At 37.2% G+C, this 23,142-nt stretch overlaps 1 protein-coding gene across 4 annotated transcripts in view; it reads right to left on the bottom strand.

The window, feature by feature from the left end:
• Window positions 1–23,142, bottom strand: part of LOC103067319 (proton-coupled amino acid transporter 1) — a 32,312-nt gene that overhangs the window by 5,760 nt on the left and 3,410 nt on the right. For 3 of the 4 annotated variants that reach the window (XM_025167840.2, XM_007430057.3, XM_088133867.1), the window contains 9 exons: window positions 18,286–18,433; window positions 16,447–16,537; window positions 12,169–12,257; window positions 9,987–10,082; window positions 9,063–9,147; window positions 7,111–7,329; window positions 5,667–5,765; window positions 2,601–2,767; window positions 165–334 (listed from right to left, as the gene is read on the bottom strand). In XM_025167840.2, the coding sequence (XP_025023608.1) occupies window positions 165–334; window positions 2,601–2,767; window positions 5,667–5,765; window positions 7,111–7,329; window positions 9,063–9,147; window positions 9,987–10,082; window positions 12,169–12,257; window positions 16,447–16,537; window positions 18,286–18,428 (1,159 nt within the window). In that variant the 5' untranslated portion in view covers window positions 18,429–18,433. Of the gene's footprint in view, window positions 1–164; window positions 335–2,600; window positions 2,768–5,666; window positions 5,766–7,110; window positions 7,330–9,062; window positions 9,148–9,986; window positions 10,083–12,168; window positions 12,258–16,446; window positions 16,538–18,285; window positions 18,552–23,142 lie in introns of those variants that run through there. The other variant, XM_088133866.1, reaches the window with a different exon arrangement.

Below are 23,142 nucleotides of genomic sequence, written 5' to 3'. Positions count from 1 at the left end.
GTGTGTTTGAAGTAAGCTAGCTGAGACAAGGACCCAGCATTAAGCAGCAGAGGAATAAGACATTGTGACTTTGCAGTGAAAGTCCTATATATATTTACTGCAATGAAGCATCCTTCAGGCTAAATCTCTGCCTGCCGAGTGAAAAGAAAACTCTCACCACTCACATGTTACACAGACCAGGAATACTCTCAGCAGAAGTTTGCAACATAAAGTCCAGCGTTCGGGGACCTTGGAAGCAGCCGCCGGGATTATTATTTCTGCAGGGACATAGAACTGCAGAGCGTAAGTGAAGAAGATTCCGATGGAGTAGAGCAGCTTGACAGACTGGTACAACCTGCAAAAATGAGGCAAGCACCGACCATTAAATCTACTCAGCTTCCTGGTGAAAAACAAAGCAAAAGAAAAACCCCTTCAATCTAAAAAAGAAGAAGAAGAACTGAAGACAGTCCAGCGATGACACTACTTGAGAACTCTTGTGCTCCCTAATCCAGAGACTGCTCGGGGACTTTGGCCCACAGGTAAGGAGGCAAACTAAAAGTCACGCAGTCTTCCTTGCAGAAAGCGAGCGCTAATCCTGAACCAGGGCTTCGGATGTTGCAGAAAGCCGCATGCCCAGATCAAATGGCTTTGTGGACAAGCAAAAGTCACAGACTTCAAAGGAATGCCCTGTGAAAAATTGCCTGTCCTTGATCTGACAACCACTAAAATTCTTGTTCAAAACTACTTACGAGTTCATGGGTTTTGAAAGGCACGGATTCCTGTTTAAAACTGAGCACTCAGTAAGTGATGCAAGAACTTTTGTTTGAAAGCTTTTGTTTTTCACATAGTGAGAAATTTCTGATCTCATCAGAAACCAAACTCCTTATATACCATCATAAGATAGTACAGCCGATAGCTGGTTGCACCACGTTTATAAAATTAAAGGGCAGTACTAACTAAATGTTGTTGAAAGATAAAAGGGTAACTTCAGTGACCACAAGAAAAATAAACAGAATTAATTCCATGGAAGAGAGATCCTACATTTATGTGTGTGTGTGTGTGTGTGTGTGTGTGTGTGTATATATATATATATATACACACACACACACACACATATATCTATATATATATACATACATACACACACACACACATACATACACACGCACGCATGCTGTATTATTTTCAAAAATCAAATTTACAATAATCTTGATAGATCAGGGATGGGCAACTCTGTCCCATACTGAACTCCAATTCCCATCAACTCTAGCAGTACAGCCGATAGGCAGGTATGACTCAGAGTGCAACAACATATAGAGGGCATCAAAGAAAAGCAATGTTGTAGAACTGTACTTGAGGTAAAAAATGTACATTAAGTTTTACTTATCAATAAACAAAAAATACATAAAGTATAACAAACAGCCTGATTTACAGGAACTTAGAATAAAATATACATTTAGACTTAATAAACATAGGTTGAGTTTGGAACAGTCTTCATAATATGATTCAAGTTTAAGTTATCCATCTTGAAAGACAGGAATGCTTTTGCGTGTTTCAATCTGATCAGAACCGTTTAGGAATTATGATTGTGAGCCCTAATTTATAGAACAGTTAATTAATATTAAGAGTTATGTGTTACTGTTATAGAGGAGTATGACTCTGATTTGATTTTATGATTTCCACCAGCTCAGCAATATATGTATCCCTCACTTGTATAAAACCTCTTGGATCTTAGAAGAAAATATTTTAATAAGAAATTCAAAAGACGCTGTGATCTCTTAAAGGATTTAAATTTTGACATTGGAAATAGGTCCTCTCAATTTTGATGTCACATTTAACTAAGAATTTCTATTTGAAATGGATAAAAATGAAAAATGGATGGTATCATCCCTATACAAAATTTATGAATTGGAGAGCTTGGTGTTGTGGTTGGACTAGGAGAAGGAGATGGACGTTCTCACGGTTTCCATCAGAATTAGAGAAGGGTGAAAACTAATCAGTTATGGGAGTTAGACTAGACAACTTTATTATCATCAGTGACAAATTTTACGATGAGGTATTATAAGACAACTTGATGGTGTTCTACAGGTGGCAATATGTTTAGTCAGCCAATGTAAGTAGTTCTTGATTCCCAGGATCATGAATGAGAAGGAAGAGATTCTGCAGATATTGGATACAAAGGAAGTCAAATATGAGTGGGCAAGTGATAACCTAATTACAGGGGATAGCTACTCTGTATTCTCAGATGTTTCTGTGGCAGTACTGGTCTCTCTCCTAGTACAAAGTGCACTATTGCTTTCAAATGTTTCTACCATTACCATCCATTTGAAACACGAGATACATGCTTGAATCAGCTCAAAATATGCTAAATTTGGAAAACAGAGGAACATGGACTGCTGTAAGAGATGGTGGCCATGAGAAAGAATGAAGACATTAGACAAAATGTGACTGAACACATACTCTAACAGCCTCCCTACTGAAGGTCAAATGCAGCAGCACCCTTGCAAATTGTTTTTACTTCTCAGGATCCGCCTATGTAATTCCATTCTTGAGGATTCAAGAGTAGCCTGTAGTTCAACCCTCTCTCTGCCTGGTAACAAAAGCTTCCCAGTTCAACTCACCAACAGTTGGGCAGATTGAGGGTGATGCTGGCCTGGATGTTAGCTCCAAAGCGCAAATATCCTAGTGTTCCCAAGCTGAGGTAGAGGACGCTGACAATTCCCATTCCCACATACAGAATAATGCGAAAGTGATGAGGGGTCTTCATTTTGTTTTCTAGAGGGAGCACCTTGGAGAAGAAAAAAAGCCCACAATATTTAAGGCGATATATCATTTTACTCTGCTAGTTAACCTAACCTGTTGACAAAAGACTGAGGCATGCTCAGCCTTGCTCAGCATTTGGTCTTCTCAATAACCAGCTAGGTAACTACAGAAGGATATCCAATATCTACCTGACTAATCCAAGGATGGGCAACCTGGTGCCTACCAGATTTCTTTTTTCTTTTCTTTTTTCTTTTTCTTTTGGTGCCTTCTTGACTCCTGGCAACTGCCTGGACTAGTCCCAGCAGTTTTCCTGGCAAGGCTTTTCGGAAGTGGTTTGCCATTACCTCTTTCCTAGGGCTGAGAGAGAGTGACTGGCCCAAGGTCACCCAGCTGGCTTCCTGCCTAAGGCAGGACTAGAACAGACAGTCTCCCGGCTTCTAGGCTGGTGCCTTAACCCCTACACCAAACTGGCTTTACAAACTGCAAACTTCTATAATACCTAATCATTAGCAATGCTAATTGGAGTTTACGGAAACTGCAGTCCAAAGCAGCTGGAAAATACCGCTTGTCAAATTACAGCCTTTTTAAGGAGTAAATTTAGATCATCTCACCTGTTCAGTGGCAAATGTACCTACATATCTAAATTTCAATCAACTAGTGCAGCATTTTTTTAAACCCTCCTTTTTCAGAACGTTAGTACTTTTCTTTTATGCAATGTTTGCATTGCAAAAATGGGAGAGGTATAAAAAGGACTAGTGTGGTGTAGTGATTTTGGTGCTGGACTAGAACCCCCAACTTCAATGGAAACTAGTTGGGTAAGTTTGAGTCACTCACTGGCTCTCAGCCTGACCTATCTCACAAAGTTTGTATTGTGAGGGAAAACTGGAGTTCTACATGTGCTGCCTTGACTCCAGAAGGAGAGGCAAACTATAAATAGATTAAATAATTAAAAAAAATACAACAAAAGGAAAATATGCCATTTGGAATTATTCTGCAGCCTCCAAAAGAAAAGCTAGTTTGAAGAAGCGAATACTCTATCTCACTCCAAATAATTTTTCACTGACAAATTATCCAAATCCTGCACCTTGAAAACAGCATATGATTAAAATGTATATACTAATATTTACTAGAAAAGCCTTTTTTTTTCCTGCATTAGTGAGTTTCAGTGATGAAAATGTTTAGCAACCTTAATCAAATGGTATTGTCATCAGTTCATAAAAGTTGTTTACAGAACATTTTCATTATTGGCACACCAGAAATATTTTGGACTGCAGTGATTTTTTTTAAAGGACAATGTTCATGGAAGAAAGGACTGTGAAATCAAACACTCCTAATCTCTTAAAAATTAATCTCTCATTCATGTACTATGAAATTAAAAGAATCTCATTCATATACTGTACCCTCATTAACTTTGTCAAGATTGACAGGAAAAACATTGCTACCTGACATCATGATTATGGCCTTTAAAAAGTATTTATATAACCTGCAACATGTTCAGTACCTATTTCAATATCTTAATGAACCTGAATGAAGTTTCTGTGTTTACACAGTAGCCCATAAAGATAAAAGATTAGCGAAAGAGTAATTTACCAGAATATTCTATATCATTTACCACTTTCTCTTTCTTATTTGTTAGAATCCACATCACATTTGCTTAACCATAGCTTGTTGAATAAGCCACAAATGGTTGATTTCATACAAGCTAAACCATAGTTTACTTTCAACAATGTTTGGATTCACACATTATATAAATCTATACACTATCTTGTTACTATGATGCTAGTTTCTTTGTTTCTGAGACAAGACTAATCCATGAATTCCATCTTTCTACACTAAGTCATGCTATCCGATTGGGCCAGATCTATGCTTCAGATAAAGTTCTCCAGTGCCTCCTTAAAAATCCAAGGAAAGGAGATTCTATCACCTCTTTATCTCTTTCCCCTTATTTGCTGGGAGAAAAAAGAAAAAAACATTATCCACCAAAGCTAGTACTACCATAAGGCTGGGTGAGTCTCAGGAACTAATTCCAGACAGCACAAAAGGAAAACAAATAGTTATTTAGTTTATTGCTGTATTTGTATTGCCAGGAAAGGAAAGAGGCACTAAGCCACACATCTTTGGCAGTGATGGAGGTGGGGGGGGAGTAGTGTTATCTGCTGCTGAGCCTCAGGTAGGAAAATATATTGAACTGGCCTAGTTTCTAGCACTTCATCAGATATTCCAGACTCCTTTAAGTCACATCTGATAGGATTGCACTCTCAGCCATTTGTCATCAGCCTTGCTCTGAATCCTCAGAATTTGTCTGTATGATTCTCAAAGTAAGAAAACAAAAGAGTACAAAATAATTGAAGCCAGTGCAGGGGCTGAGGCCTAATGAGCATTTGATAGGGCTTTACTCTTCCTTTCATTGCTCGAATGCATCACATAATCAAATAAAATGTCTCATGAAAGCAACAGTCATTCAGGAAACACAATTACCACTACAGAGAATTGAATCTAAATTGCTGAAAGATAAAAGAGAAACATGACCAGAAAAGAGAGAAGGAAAAAGGCACGGAATGGATCGTACATTTCCATGTTTATTCCAATAGTTCACTTTGATGACTAGATATGTTCAGAAGAGTAGAGCTATACAAGGTATGCCCACCATTAAGCTGCATTCTAACTAGAGTTCCAAATGAGAATTTTAAGTTAAAAAACTCAACATAAAATAGTTGAATTTGAAGGATTCTCTTTCAAATATAGACAAAAATAAGTAACAGATTTCTGGACTCCTCATGTATGTTCATCATCCTGAAGACTACACATTGCTGGATGCAAAGAAACAGATGCCCTAAATGCCACCTGACAATCCACCAGACTGAAATCATTTTACTATTCCTAGCAAAACAAGATTCTAAGCTAAGATTCTGGGCAGGACTTACCACTCCAATGCCTTCATAGGCAAAGATGGCTGTACCAAAAAAGAGAGGTATTGTCTTCCAGGGCGCTACTAAAGGCAGATGGTTAGGATTTGGAATGTCCTAAAAGAAAGAAAAGCAGAAGATCTTATGAAGGAGTTCCAACAGGAGCTACTGGAATTTAGGACATGCCCTTATGTGGACTCAAACCAACAGAGCCCTCCTCACTCAGATTTTCTACACCAGCCTTTTCAAGCTTAATATCCCTATAATTCGCTAGAATTACCATTCCCAGAGCTCATAAGGGCCTGGCTGGCTAGCACCTTGTGGAGCTCCAACCCAAGCTTGTTATTTCTTGATTTATTGTGTATGTATTCTGCCCAATGAATAAAGCTCTCTAGGCAATTATATGGTTATAAAAAGCATTTTTTAAAAGCTAGAAATACAGCAAAACAGTGAAAGCAATAATGTACCCCAGAAGAAAGATACAAAATGTATATAAAGTCCTATAAACCACTGCAGACAAGGCAATTAAATAAAAACGGTGACAAAACTGAAAGAATATCTCCTATCTGGAACACAGTTGCCTTACATTGACTAGTAGTAACTATCCATGTTCTCAGACAACAGTTTTCCCCTGCTATATGTGGAAGTAATGGAAACTGTTTCCTGACTTCCCTGCACCTTAAGGAGGTGCTGGATTTCAATCATTAATATCTATGAATCTCATAGCTTACTGAAAACAAGAGAATGCAATGCTCAGGTGGTCTTTTACCAGCTACCAACACTTTCCTTATTATACTCTTCCCTCATTAGATGCAATGCTGTCCAATAGATACAAAAGTCTACTAATAAGAAATAATTAATTTCTCTCATTTGTATGTGACAGAATCAATCCCTTTGTGGAGTTATTTTTCTCTTCTGCCTCCAAAAAAGCAACTTATTATTTCATGGACTGGGCTTGGCCCACCCTGTCTCTTCACATATGACATTTGCTCCTTCAGTTCTGCCATTCATACCCTCTAGGAGCATTTGCTTTTTCTTCAACTCTCCCCAACCTAGACCCCTTCAGGTGTCTGCACGTACCATTTCCTCCACTCAACAAGATCTCTACTCTGCCCCTTCAAATTGTTTCTCAAAGTAACTTTCCCCCCAAAACTTGTGTCATAACCATATTGCATTCACCCTTGTCCGACTAAAATAAAACTTAAAACGCACGTGATGCACTGAGTTCATGACTTTCCCTTTGCAACCTTGGTTAAAACTTAAATTACAAACTGACAAGGCCAACATCTGTCTTTGAAAACATTTCTTCCATATAACACCATGTGCGTCCTTTATGCTATATTACTAAATATATAGCATATTCTGTTCACTATGGAATTACACTGTCCTTGGATCTGCAAAACCAACCAAATGGCAGCACCAGTGCTAAGGAGATTCTGAAAGGAGTCAGTTTTATACATACCCAGACAATGTACTGGTATAACATTATCAGGCTGCTAATCATCAGAATATTGGCCACCATGGAGAAAATGGAAAGAATCTTGAGATTCTGGATGAAGACGAGCAATATCACAAATGGTAACAAGGACAGGATATATAACTGAGAACTCATCGTTGGAGCCAACAGAGCAGTTTCATTGGCACTGCAGTCATTGGTGGTACCATTGGCAGCAGATATTACCTGAATGATTATAAAAGATGAACATAAATTGATTATTAACCAGCTGTCTTCCACATGATTTGTAAAGTGATTATGACAGAAAGTATTCAACAGTAAGTTAACATGGGACTTCTCTAATCTGGTGCCACCTAGAAGTATGGAGCTTCAATACCCTACACAGGATACAGGATTACAAGAGTTAAAATCCAGCACACTGGACATCAGAGCGTGGAGAAAGCTATTCTAATTCCAACTGTAATTAAGCAGGACTTAGATAGCAAAGTTTGCACACTCCAAGTACTTTAAAAGTTTGATTGTAATCAAACAGCGTAACACAACACACACACTAATGCAAGGACGCTAAGAAAAGCTGAACTTTGACTCCCTTTTCTCAGACGAGGCTGTTCATGATTTCATACCCAGATATTATTCAAAAGGATCAGATCCCAAATAAGAGGATACGAACTGCCCACTCTGCAAGAAAGGGGTATCAGAACAGATAATGAATACTTCACAAAAATAAACAAAATGAGGACTCAGTTTGGCTTCAGCTTTAGTGCAAGCTTATTACTAACTCTGCTGAGACACTGGACCCATTCAGCTAACACTAAACGTATGATATCTAGATGAGGATGAAAAATGCATGTGTGATGGAATGTATCTATGAAGAGGAGGGTGATGCGAGAGATCAAGGCTATCAGGAAGGAGGGGGGATGCATTCCAGGAAGGAAAAGGAGACAAAAGACAACACAGTCATCAGGGGGAGTGTGGGAAGCGAAAGAGGTTCAGGATAACCACTCCCTAGAATCTCCCAGGATATATCCACTGGTCGCAGTAGTATAGATTTAGTCTGGCAAGATTCTGTCCATAAGGTGTAAGCAAATAAAGGAACTGTACTAGACTGGACTGTTTCACTGTTGTTCTTGGGCTGGGCCTGACAGCATGCCAAGTTACACAACTCATTATACTCAAATATGGAATTGTGTTGTTGAATCATACCTTGAATCATGTGAATTGGCTGATGGGAAATCAGAAACTCAGATCAAAAAACAGGAAAATATTTTTCTCAAATTCAGAAAACAATGATTCCACAGGAGAAAACACAGCCCTGGGTAAGACAGTGGCACTTTCGTGTTCTGCCTTCCTCAAAGACTGATACTGCTAGGTCCAACATCTCCCTTATGATTTCTCAAGACACACAGGAAACAAATTAGAGATGACAAGTGACAAACTATTTCAGAAAATTGCATCTCATCTTCTCTAAGAGTAGTGAAAATATTCTACAAGCTAAATTTATTGATTGGATGTATATCCTGCTTTTCTTCTAAGAGAAGTGGCATACACAGCATTTTGTTCTCAAATTTTCCCCACAACAAGAATTTTGCAAGATGGTTGGGGTGAGAGATGGTGACTGGCCCAAACTAGGCTTTTATACTGGAGGGTAGACTTGAACCTGAATCTTCGTAGTCCTAATCTAATACTGCACCATACTTGCTCTCTTTTCAGCTTGGTCCAAGAATAGGGGGTTTTGTTTTGTTTCTGGGAAATATCTTAGCTCAGAGTCTTTCTGATTGCAGCAGGATACAAATAAATGAAGTAAATTATATTTATGATAACAAGAGACTCCACCAGTCTCTTCCTTACCATACACAGTATTTATGAAAAAGGTAAAGTTAGAACAATTCTTATGATTCTGGATTTTCAGTTGTACTTGTTTGGGATATTATAACACATTTCATTATTTTGATTCTTACCTGTTTGAAATTGTCAGCAAGGAATACAAAATACACACAGCAGAATCCCAGCTGAGTAAGAATTAAGAAAAAACTCACTAGGTACCTAAAAAAACAAGATATAAATATGGAAGATTAACAGTTGTAAACATTCAACCTGCCTGATGTATCAATTCAATCTTCAGAAGTATTGCCAGAGTCCAACTTCAATTAAAAACGGTTTGTAATGCTCAGTGTTAATGAAAATTCAAAAGTATGTTAGCAAAATGACATCTTACAATGCAACCAGAGACAGAATAAATCTAATAAAGTAAAATTCATGTAACATGGGGATTAGAATGGTAAAGTAATAATTTTTCACCACAATTATTTTTCTCGGTGAGTTTTTTCTAGTAGTTAAGACCCCACTCAAAAACCTTGCTAAAATTGTGATGTAATGAATTTTTCAGTGGTACACAAGATAAGTTCCATAAGACATTTTAAACATAAATTTGATTACATAGTTACTACTTGAATTCAAGTCAGCCCTTGGATATGTCTGATGCTATACTATTATCTGACTTTCACTTTGCAAGATCTCAATTCTGTGAACAAGGTGCTTGGTATGGTTTAGTCAACCATATATTCACCCAACTGGAACCTTCATGGCTAGTTACATTTGACAAGGAAAAGGACAGCTGGCTCAGTTTTAGAGGATATAATCTTTAATAGAGTGAGTGATCCCAGCCTCCTTAATGGAGGTAGTAGTCTCTCCTAAAGAAATCTTGTCCGGATTTGGAAGATCTAAATCAATCTTCCCTTATCTGGGTCCTCCCTATGTGCTGCAAGTGCAACTCACAAAATTCAGAACCAGCATAGCAAAAAACCTGCCTCCACTTTAAGATGTGGGACAATCTAAATCTATCATCACAGATCATACAACACAGCTATAATTAAGGTGAATACCTTCCCCAGATAGAATGAGTTCTGAGCCATGAAAAGGGGCTGGCTTCTAGTCCGTGCATCACAGCATCCCCATAGTCCAGAAATGGTTTTTGATGCCTATTTGGAAAAAAGGAGAAAAAAGCAGATATTTATAATGGTAAAGAGGAGAAGTAACTGGTCTGTTTTCTGAAAAGGCATATGTTGGGGGGGGGGGAACTTCTGCAATCCATATTGATAGTGGGAACATAAAAATACAGCAGCACTGATTTAGGGCTATATAGATCTATAATAGCTGTTTGCTTACAATTATGGATGATTACCAGTCAAAAGCTACTTACACATATCCAATGGTATGACAGCAGCTCAAAATAATAATAATAATAATAATAATAATAATAATACCACCACCACCACCACCACCTCCACCACCTGTCCAGTATGGTTAAGCCTCTGGCATAGCTCTCATAACAGCTACCCCAAAAAGCAGCTACCAGACTCCTTCTGATGTAGAGCAAATACAAGCAGGCATTCTGGGAATTGTTGCATATATTGTCTAGGTGCTTAGCTTACCCCTTTCCCAATGGCTCTGTTAATGGCAATAGGAAACCAGGACTCATGAACTGGGTCACTGGGAAGAAGAAAGAAGCAATTAAGATCTCCTTCCTTCTCAGAAACCAATATGGAATACAGGCTTCCTGTTGCCATCAGCAAGGGAAACCAATAATTTGGTCCAACCCAGTCAGCTTTTCAATTGATAAAGAGTGACCTGGATAACTTGCCTATATTGGATTTACAAAAGAGACTTGATAAAGTTTTGAAAAATTTTGTGAGAAAGGACAAAGAAAAAATGAGAAGAAATCAAGTTCTAGGACATTATTTGAGGGGGATTAAGGATCAAGATTGTTAAAAATTAAAGGGAAAGGATATAAAATTGGTTTATTTGATCAAGGTTAAAATAGATATGTTGTTATCTCTGATAACCTTTAATGGACTTTTGCTGACCAGGACTGAATGACGAGGGTTTAAAGGCTTGTTTATAAATAAGAGATGATATGGGAGATGATTGTTTATAAATAAACAAATAAAGGGGACCAGGGAAATGTTGTGATGGCTCCCTTATTTTGGTTAATTTCATCCTCTCTGTTGTGTGTGCTTTTTATAGCTATTTTTTAATTGTGACTGTTTTTATGTATTTATTGTTTTTAATTAAGTGCTGTGTGCTGCCCAGAGTCACTTTTATGTAAGATGGGTGGCTATATAAATATGATAAAATAAATAAACAAACAATCTTACAGAAAAACTGGAAGCACATGTCTTCCTCAAGCCTGCTGATCAATCTAATCTATAGCTGATAGGGACTTGACTGCTGCTTTCTAGCTGTTGAAAGCAGGGGGAAACCAGCAATCTGGTGGTTTCAGATGATCACTAGGAAAACTGAGCAGGGTTCTAGAGCCGCACATGTTGAGGCTGCAGGTGACAGATGGTCTATAGGTTGGCAATCCCTAATTTAGATATAAGGCAATCCAATAGAGTGCTAGTAGTGTTTTAATATCAAGGTCAACTGAGCTTTAGTTAATTGCAGGTTCTCTAAAATGAGTCATTCTAATTCTAGCGTCACAGGATGCTTCAGGAGAAAACAGCAGCGGTGTAAAAAGCATGAGACTTGTTGGACAGTTCAACTACCACTTAAAGACCCCCTCCCCCAAAAGCAGGAGGGGCAGGAACTAAGAGCATGTCCCCATAAGTAAAATTGCCCAGTTTAGCTTTCTAAACCAAATTTCACTATCGAAAAGGTTTTAGTTAATAGGAAATCTGCCTAGGTTGTGTCTCTTCCAGCATCCCATCTACCAATGAACCTGTGTACTTGGCCCAGAGGAAGAGACAGCTCTGAAAACAGGTGAATTGTACGCTTTCCAAAATGGATGACTCAAGCATCATTTCTTCATTTCTTCATTTTAGTAGCATTTGAGAAAATACAGCGTGCAGCCTGAAACTATTCCAGAGCTAATGAAGCCTAACTGTAATATGCAACCTTCCCCCACATGGCTAAGTGATTCCATGGCTTCATCATCAGCTAATTCTTATTCTCTGATCTATATTTTGCTTTGTTTATCAGAAGAACTATTTTGTCACTGTTATTTCAGCTATTTTATAACCATAATCACTTTATTGCAGGACAGCAGTTGTCATAATTCTCCCTTACTTGTGGCAGAAATGGTGAGCACATTTAACCAGGATGTCCATACAATGTACTGCGATGATTCCAATTAAAAGCAAGCAGACAGGGCCCACCTAAACAGTGAAAGAAGAGCAGAATTAATAGCACACTCTTGCTGCTGAAGAGATAAATGCAAAGTTTTATAAAACAAAACAGTTTTCAGCCGAAGTCTTGAAACAGTCATCACTCAGAAGAGGGAAGGAAAAGAAAGAACCTAACGTGGACAATCTGATCTTTGAATTTTGGTACATCTGCCATGTAATACTACAGTGTTTATACAACTTTTATAGATGATCAAACTTACATTAACTGGTAATCCTATTTTATACCTCATGAACCTCCCAAGTTTTACTGCCAAAATTCAACAATAAATCACCTTTTTTTCCTAATGATTGTGGCCCTAAGTGTGCTAATTCTTCAAAATGCAAACAACAAAGGCTAAAAATCCAGGCCTCCATCTTCTGATAATGTCCCAGCCACATTCCAGTGATTGCTAATTGCTGGAAATAAACACCTCCTCACATTGAATCTATTTACACACCCACGCCAACAAAATCTCTAAATCTCTGGAAGAAGCTGCTCAATGAACAATTAAGGTGGACAGCATCCTTCTAAGATTAGAACGAGGAAAAAGGAACATGATAAACCTGTTTTATATTTAAACTCTGAGGGCGCACTTATATGTCAAACCTCAGCTACACAGGCGAATGCTTATGTAACGAAATGAGCAACAGAACCCTCCAATATGCTTCAAAAGAAAAGATGCAAACTTCTAATATCTTAACATCGCCTGGTTTGAACATGGCACCACGCCATGATTTATTTAAACAGGGTTTCCTGAATAAGCTACAATTGGACAGATCTGCGCAGCATACCAAGCCAGAAACAGCAAACCACCGTCTGGTTTATCACCATGTATGAATCCTGTCAGAAGATGCATTGATTTGTTTGTGGGTATGTGTTTCCATGTACAGGGATAGTAAATTAATTAAGTTTGATTTCTCTCAGTCTTTAATTTCCTCTGTCCAATTTCTGACTTTTTAAAAGAAGTAATATAAAATGTATATGCATTGTATTTCTTCTAATACAAATTCTTTAATACACTTTCACAAATACAGATATCTTTGCAAGTGATTTTTCTCAACATAAAGCATTCTTGTATAAGTTTTTATTAATGTATACTTGGTTTGTGGGAAATGCATAATAAAAACTATCAAAAAACAATTATGTGTCAGCTGAGAAAATGTGAATTAGATAAGTATATATTAAAATGTGAAAAAAAAAATTGCCTACCATCACAAATCCTGAACCATCTTCTTTCTATTATCTCTTCAGCATAATTTCTATTCGCACTCATTAATTTATCTTATTAATTCTCTGTTAGTTCCTTTCAAACTCTTTTCTGAGCTTATTTTCCCCTGAAACCTGACTTTAATAAATAGGAAAGATGCACCACAAGCCAATGGACAATGAAGAATCTTGTGGCACCTTAAAGACTAACAAGTTGGTTACAGCATTAGCTTAAATGGACTATAATTTATCAGATACACAAAGCTACAAATGTCCATAATTCATGATAACTCTTCATATATCTGTTGAAGGGTAGTGGTTCCACATACGTTTATATAAATACGTATAGCCTTTCGGAGCCACAAGGTTGTGTTACTGCAATATGCTTCTATTTTCATTTACTTTCTGATTCTTAAACAATTGTTCTGCTATTTTTCTATTATTTATCATGTTTATAACCCACTCACTATGGATTAAACCAGCTCCCAGCAGTTTACTGAGAAGTTTTACTGGTTTTGATTCTCATCTTCCTCTTTTAAGCAGAGTTCTCTATATTAGTGGCCTATGTGGTTTTCCCTCTCTCTTAGCTGCTTCCTCTTGATCTTATTATTCACTTTGAATTTTTACTTCCATGCTGACACAAGCCATTTACTTTTTTCAATAGTCTGTCATCTCCTTTTCATAATAGCTTTGCTTGTATTATTGCCATTCTGATGCCTCCTCTTTATCTTCCATTCAACTTGTAGGGCAATGAGAAGATAGGACAAATAACAAAAAGAGAAACAAAAGCTATTAAAAAGTAAGTATTAACTTGCCTGTTGCTTGCCTCTTTTAATTAAAGTAATTTGGGTAATATTACTGGGCTCTGTCTTTGTTAATTTTCTCCAATGCCTGTAAAAACCAACTTTTAACTATTATCAAATTTCCCCCTTCTTTCTCACTTTCCTACATCCTTAGGATGACTCAGGGTTTGGGGTTTCTTTCCTTCCTTCCTTCCTTCCTTCCTTCCTTCCTTCCTTCCTTCCTTCCTTCCTTCCTTCCTTCCTTCCTTCCTTCCTTCCTTCCTCCCTCCCTCCCTCCCTCCCTCCCTCCCTCCCTCCCTGTGTAAATACCTCAATTTTAACATAACCTTTCATGTCTGCAGTTCCTATCTAATTTTTTCTCATTTTCCAATATTCATCCTTCATTATACTCACATGGTTAGCTTCCCTTTTCTTATTAGATGTGATCTAAATTTACTTGTTTAAAAAATATTCTTCGATCCCATATATTCTTTATTCTTCTACACTTTCTTCTCTACTGCTATTCTTGCTTAAACCCTATTCTGCATCTATATGGATTTGCAGAGATACACAGAATACAAAGCACACAGAACATAATCCTATTATTATAAAGTTTCATCGATTTACATGAAAGAGAGTTAAAACACATGTTTCTGTTCCTTTTATTCCCCTTTCCAAAGTGCATTATTTGGTAGACTAAAATTTCTGGTCAGGATTTTATTGTATTTTTACTCTGTTATTGTAGAGAGCCAATGAGATAACCTTGGAGAAATGAGGTAGAGACAATAGTTATAAAAACATGCTTTGGAAACAAAGAAAGCATGGGAAAGAAGCAAGATTAATGTCAGCCCTTTGAGGTAGGCCAGGTCAGGAAACAGACTCTACAAGTCTGGCTGGAACTCAACTTTATTGATATAGGCTTCAATAACAGAATCTTGAAAGCTGACGGAGGTTTCCCCTCCCTCCCTCTTATACTCTAGCGAATTAGGGAGGAATCATGTCTAGCTTCTTTCTGACATTTTCTCTGTTTCCCGGGCTTAAAATATGTTTTTGCAATCATCATCTCAGCTTCATTTCTCCAAAATCATCTCCTTGGCTCTCTTCAGTTATTTACATCCACTTGTGCTGAGGATGTCAAAATAATCTAATTAGTATCTTGTTTGCTGCTAATTCAGTTCTTTTGTACACTGTATACATGAAGTTAGAATTATTTTGATGTAACCTAGTTCAATTGTAGCTTATATGAACTTGAGTGCATGTTTCTGAAGAACTCTGAATTGCTGGGAGAGTTCTAATGCCCAGATTAGAGTCATAGAAGAATGTTAGGGAGCAAGATGCCCACATACTTTAGGATATGCTTTTTTTATTATTACAACCTACATACTTATAAGCTAGGTAATTATTTCACAGAACAGAAAGTAAATATATTACTCAGGCTGAGTTGGGCAAATGTTACACGATGTACAAACATGCAGTTCCCTAACATTAGATGGTTTATCAACAGAACAAGATGAGGAGGACACTAAAAATACTTTTGACTTAGATGTTTTCCATGGCTCTTATTCAAATTGCTAAAAAATGAAACAGAGGTATGTGACTGAAGTCCTCTTTTTTCAAAATGGGCAATCTTATGGTACGCTTTCCCTGTTCTAGCATGCATCCTGGATGCTACAGCTATTCTAGAAGCAATTAGGGGCCACTTCTCACAATAAATTTTCATTTATGGGGAAAAATTAATTGTCTTATTGCCTCTCTGCCTTTCTTTCTCCCCAGTTACAACAATGGTCTTTTGTAAACAGATATAGGTATATAGCAAGTTCAGCAGCATCTCCATAAACCTAGTCGTAGGAAAAATATCAATAGCTGAAGGGAAGAATACTTCCCCTTTAGAATCTTGATTATTCTTCTATGGATACATGTCCACCAAAAATTAAGCTTGTGACTTATCAGTTATTAAACATTATGTTGCAAGACTTTGCAACAGTAACAGTTAGTTTAGAAATGATAGCTCATAGAAGGATCAGAAGAGGAGATCATCATTTTTTTCAGAATGAAATTTATCAGCCAACAACACAAATGCCATTTTTAAACAAGCAAGAAATAGTTTAATGAATCTTGCAAGACAGCCCTTCTTCTCACAGAATAGCTGTATGATCCCAGCAACTAAAATAACCAAATACAACATACTTACCACAATGCCAGCATTTTTTATTGCTAACGGGAGACCTAACAGGCCTGTACCAATGTTTCCTTTCAAGAGATGTATTAAGGTTTGCCACCATCTGAGGAAAAAACAATACAGAGAGATTAAGTACTTCAAAAAAACCCATTGCTACTTCTTCTAGCTCAGGAATGTAGAACCTGTACTCCTCCAAATGTTGCAAAACTACAATTCTAGAAGCCCAAGCAGCATAACCCAAGGTAAAGGATCACAGGCGTTGAAGTTCAGCAACATCTGGTGGTTCTGAGATTCTTCATCCCTGGATTAGGGCAAACGAAACAAAATAAAGAAAAGATGACATACCATGAGCCACAACCAAAGGAAAAGAATGTAAACATTTCATTTTCAAATCACTGATTTGAGACAGTTGGCCTCAACATCAAAACTGAATTTCTTTCTTCTTTTAGAAAGGGAAACTTCTTCACTAGTTACTGAATGATCTCAATGCATCTAATAAACCTGTCTAAAACATATATTGTTTTTAATCACAGAAACTTATTGTAGATGTTTATAGCAGTTACAGCAGAATCATTCCCATTAGTATCATATCATAGAATCAGAAGGGGACATTTAGGGCAAATACTTAACTCACTGGAAAAATCCATATTAAAGCAGCCAAGATAGGTGGCTATCTAGACTTTACTTTAACACACCTAGTAAAGGGGAGTGCATCACATCTCTGGGTAACCATGGAAGAATAGGAAGGCAAATGGTACCCATAAAGAGAGGGACATTCAACCTGGCACCTTTCATTAGTAAGAGATTAAGGGAGCAGCAGGCTGAAACATCTGAAGAACATTACATTATCTACCCATGCTTTAAGGTATCCCAGATCAAGGCTTTGCAAGGCTCTGAAAGTCATTGTAAATATCTTTAATTAGCCTGGAAATTACTACTAATCAGTGGCACTAATGACAGAATGTCATCAGGTACTTCCAGTAGCATTCCAGGGCAGCTGAAGGTACTACACTGTTTTTGGGGAGGAGGGTGCCCTACATAAGTATGTTATATTAATTACAGCATATATGACAGCAGCCAGATACTTATTTTACACGAAAGTAAGCAGCTGCAGTATCAACTATTAACTCAGTTAACACAGTCTCGATCCACCCACAGCCCACATAGTGGGTGATGTAGCTCTATAGCTTCAGCAGATCTATTAATTCAATGGATAACATAACACTTCTTCTGTTGAAAAGATGCCAAGACAAGCTTTCAAATAATACCACACTAATAAATCACAGATATAAATTAAATCAATTTAAAGTGTTTTTGAAGTGTCACAATTTCTCTGAGAAGCAAAGTCATTTTAAATTACCCTACAGCAAAGTCTTGGCTTTTCTTGCACTTAACTGATATAAATTAGAGATGCCAAATCAGGAACTTCAAAAAACACAGGCTGGGAACATGGGCCACTATTTTATGGGGATTTCTGTGTACCTCCTTGGGCAAAGAGCAGGTTTTCCATGTTCAAAATAGCTTAGGGAAAATACTGGTAATGGACAAATCTTTAAAATGGGACAGCTGGCAAGTCACAGTTTCCTGAAGGAATCAGAGGCTAGAAGAAAATCAACTTCAGAAGTCTGAAATGTTCAGTAATTCATAATGAAGGAAGAACAGGGTACAAGTCTGCATGCTGTATCCCGGTAAACTCAGTAAGTTTATCTATGAATGACAACCGCTTTAGTTTTTTATCTGCAACCTGAATAGGCTGTCCCATGATGCATGCACTCTTTCCTCTTAACGTTAAATTAATTAGCCTATGCATTTAGATGCAGACTGATTCTAATAAAGAATAAAACCACTTACGTTGTTCCATTTGCTTCTCCAAATCGTTGGTAGGATGATGGACTGGAAAAATTGCTCAAGCCATCTGGGAAACTGCCATCAGGAGTCACATCTGTTGAACTGTAATCATTGTAGTCTTCATTACACAGCCTCTTGGTGGACATTGTGGCTGTGGGATAAGCAGTATTAGATACCGTAGTATTTACTAACTCAACATTTCCCCCCGGGGCTTTTGTGGTATCAATAGCACAAAATTTCTCTAGATGGACCATGGCTGTAGCACAAGTGTCCTGCTCCTATCAGTGGAACAAATTCTACCAGAGATAATTATATATGTATAGTGCCACACCTTCTGACCTACACAAAGACTTGCAACAGGAACATATTCAAAGGAAAACTCCAGATCAGAGAAATGCTTTGGGATCAGCACTTTATCATAATTATCACTGAAGTCAAAGTATAACCTTTTCAAAGTCCAAAACACCCACACTTTCTCCCTGCAGGCAAGAAATAGCCACTCTGTTCACCCATTGCCACTACCTTGAACAATATCAGCACAGATTTCTGCACTTTGCTAACTGCAGCATTTCTATCCATTCTCCCCATCCATTGACTAACAAGCACATTCTGTACTCAGAAAAGAGGTCAAGTAAAAATATAGGATAGATTTCTTTCATCTAGTTCAGATGAGGTCTCCTCAAGGTGTGATCAGACAGTAAACCCCAGAATTCCTAGACAGTATGGCCAGATTGGTAACCAATCGTGAGAAGCTGTAGTCTAATCATACTTGAAGGACACCACACTGAAGAAGAATGAACTAGACGAAAACAGTGGGTGTCAGATTTTAGGAATTAAAAAAACAAACAAACATGAATTCTCCAAACAAACTTATGGCAAAACTCTTCACTCATCTCTTTTCATGGACACTGACTCAAGTACAAAGACAAAGTGAAATCACACTAATTTTGATCATACTGCAGTGACTTTTACTTGATTCAGCATTCATTTCTTTCTGTGTTAAACAGCTCATCCAACTTTTAATGTCATTTACCCCAAACCACATTCCTTGGGGCTAAACAGCTTTCTCTCAGGAAAATGTGCACAAAAACCAAGAAGATATTTTACTGAGAACAATTTTTTTTCTATCCAAAGAAACAGAACTACAGTAATATGCACAAATACTGAAACTGCAGGAACTGACTGGGTAATGTCATGTTGACCGTGATAGAAATGGAATATTTTTCCCTTGGATTTACTTTTTTAACTTTATGACTTGTTTTCTTGGAAGTCACATTTTAGCATGTTTGTTGATTATGCCTTTAGGGAGCTGTAAACTGTAAAACTCTACTTAGAACAATTTGGGTGATATATAAGTGATCATATCATACTTATATAAGACATCTGACTCACAGTGACCTTAGCAGGAAGCTAGCCCTCATTCACATATAATGCTAAGCTTAGAATGTTCTATGACCCAGGCCATTGTGGCTTGTTCAGCAACTGTGGCTTGAAAGATCCTGACTCAGCATTATATATATATATATATATATATATATATATATATATATATATAAAATGTATAATATATATATATATATACAGCCAACAGTCCTGTTCTTCAAAAATAGTAATTCAGAAAATTAGGAATAGTTAGTGAATTTGTACTGTTTCTTCCATGAACACCAGTTCCTCAAAATCATGGATTTATGGTCGCTCTGAACCCAACAATTATTTATGCAGAATTTTATGTTAATTTTGCTAATTGATGTTCATAGGGAAAAACTGCTAATAAACTGGAAGGGAAACTATTTTCATCTTGAATCCAGATTTGAATTTCTATGAATATTCTCTTTATAATCTCTGAGAATATAAAAGAGGTTCATGGACACCCCTTCAGAACTATATGTTAATGCCAGCTTCTTCTGAGTTGCTGACTGGATGCTATTTTTGGATCACAAGACATCTTGATACAAGAAACTGGACACACCTGGAAGATCTTCTGACTGTTCTTGGAAAACAGAGACCATGCTAGGAAGATAGGATGTTTTGAGACTTGACTTCTAAGGACCCTTTGAGGTCTAGGTACTTATTTCTTCCTTTTATCTTAATATATGCCCACAGTGTTATTATAAAGAAATAATAAATTGTAACTTTATAAAATGGATTTCATTTAACTTGGCTTAACTTACCTATATGTGTTCACATTTATTTACTATATCAAATTAAACACAGCTGTGACCCTGAGGATATTCCAGGAATGTATTGATACTATTTCTCTATAACATTTTAATATGATAGCCAAGGACACTGTCAGTCTCCAGTTAAATAAGTATTCCTTAGTTCAGCGTTCAGTATTAAATTACTGGGACTCCCATAGCTGATGAATCAGTGATTGACAAAAATTAGTCATTAAGAACTTGCAACTACTCTGCTTTGGGGAAGAGGTGATAGAATTAGTCATAAAGAATTAGCCATCTTCCCTTCTAAAACAAATTTGGAGAACTGATCATTTGGCCTGGCTTTGGAAAAAAAGACGACTACATTTTCTATAGTTTAAGCAAATACAGATTTCATGCAAAAGAAATACTAAATACTTTATGCAACAATTTATTTATTTATTTACATTTACTGGCTGCCCAATTCCAGTGGACTCTGGGCGGCATACAAAACTAGGGAAAATATAAAAACAGCTAAAAACAGCCCAGACTAAAATAATCTAAATGGACAGCAAAAACAACAAAACAAAATAGGGGCCACTGAACAAATAATAAACATCAACCCCAAGCCTGAGACATCAATCCCAGCAGAAGGGCGCCGAATATAAAATAGATAGTATCTCTAGGTTCATGGACTTTCTACAATTTAATCCCATTGTATCTCAGGAAGAGAAACAAAGTGACACTCTCTTTACTAAAAGATGGCTGAGAAAGAATAATTTTATAGCGCCAAGGTTGATACCCTGTAAAATTTGAATTTGAAAGCAGGAAAAATGGCCAGCTCCTGTCTGTCCATAATCCCAACAATAAAGACAAAAAAGGGGGGATATCCACCAAATTTATTTAGTCTGATCAAAGATCAGTAACAAACAAAAACCGCCAATCACCCCATCTCCACTCCCATAAAGATAAAATGATATTTAAACACCAACATAAAAATTGCTTAGAGAAGCCCATGCGAGCATATTACTCAATAGAATCTGGGTCATTCATCTGCAGATATTGATAGCTGATATGCAAAATGTTGCAACATTGTGTGTCACAAGAGTTTTCTTTTCTGATAAAAGGAAGTTAACGTGTTAAACCGACTTTGGACATGTAATAAAGGAAATATGAGCCTTCTTCAACTGTCATTATAACAGGAACTATATAGCAAGGATGGATGAATTCAACAGCACAGGAGCCACACGGGCAGGTTCAGCAAGCTATAGGGTCTACATTTTTCATACAAACCTACTGAGGGTAAGATGTGAAATCTGGCTCTAAAGAATGTTTGTCTGATCAGCAAAGTCATGTTCTATTTGCTCTCTGATGTTATCTTCTGTTCTCTGAGATAAGGCTAGCTTCATTTTGATGTTCAACATAAGCTTTTTCTGATTATTTTCTTATCTAGGGTAAATTGTGAAAGATGTAGAAACTCTACAAAGAGGCCTCACAATGAGAGTTTTCCCAAATCTGTTTGAGACTATGAAGACTGAAATTGGTAAGATGAGGTAAGAGGGGTCAATCCTGTGGAGAAATAATGGCATTTAAGCCAAAGATGTTTATTCACAGCCGTGCCCTTACTTCAAAATTCAACTGACCAGACTCTAATCTGGTCTGCACTGGATTCACATTTAGATGCTTTTAACACCAAAAGTGTCAATAAGTTCCACCAGTTTCATCAGTAGTACCATCATAACACAAGTTCCAGTTCTTTCATAGATGTGTGCGTGAGCATGATACAGGTACAAAAGGGGCTTCATTTCAGCATAAGGCTACTTTAGTCATTTGCCCCCACAATCTCCCCACCACCACCACCACACCACGTAGATATTGCTATGAACCATGTTCTTATGAACTTAGTTGTGGTATCTGCAATAACTTCTAGTTTGGGTAAAGATCCATCTATGAACTACAGAGCAATTGAACTAAGGGTCTAACAAAAAATTGTTTCAGAGCTGCATGAATGCACTGACTACCTTTCAGGCAGAAGAGAATCACTGAAGAGCTTCTTTGAGCCTGTATAAGATCACAAAATCCATGTATGTTTTCCATGACCCCAGAATTCTGAAACACCACAAGAATATATTAAAACTCCTCACTTGCTCATCTCCTGCCCTTCTATTATCAATCTCAATTTCCTAGATACTTTTGCAAAAGCCATCACTTTAGTCTGCTGAAAACCACTTACCAGCTGTTTTTCCCTGCAATACTGCATTAAGTTACTGTGGGCTCATAAGGGCTAACTGGAGTCCTTGAGATAATCATTGCGTTATTATAAACAGCAAGAATGGCACATTCACATCCACTATTTTCAGAGGTTGGAAGTCTGAATCTGAACATTTCCTTGCAAGTATGTTTAAGTACAGGCTGAACAGCCAGGGAGCTAAAATCCAACCCTATTCAACTCCCTTACCTACAAAGATTTGAATTAATGATGAGATTTGTAGGTTATATCTTACTCTAATTTTGGAATCTTCAAACACTTTTGAAAAAGAAATATTCAAAAGAAATATTTATTTGAGCAATAAAGGAATAAAAATAATATCCAACTTAAAATCAATATTCAGCTTAAAATGAACACAAGGAGGATTTAGTTTTGCTGCTATATTTCTCAATAACGTGATATACTGCTAAAGTGCAGTCTAAAGTGGAATGGCCAGATCTAAGTCCTGTTTGT

This window comes from Python bivittatus, unplaced genomic scaffold (genome assembly GCF_059951505.1).
Source record: "Python bivittatus isolate LINGU-HERP-01145 unplaced genomic scaffold, Pbiv_v1 ctg000080_np1212, whole genome shotgun sequence".
NCBI classification, from domain to species: domain Eukaryota; kingdom Metazoa; phylum Chordata; class Lepidosauria; order Squamata; family Pythonidae; genus Python; species Python bivittatus.
Note: the sequence above shows the minus strand (reverse complement) of the source record. Positions and strands in the feature narration are given on the sequence as shown.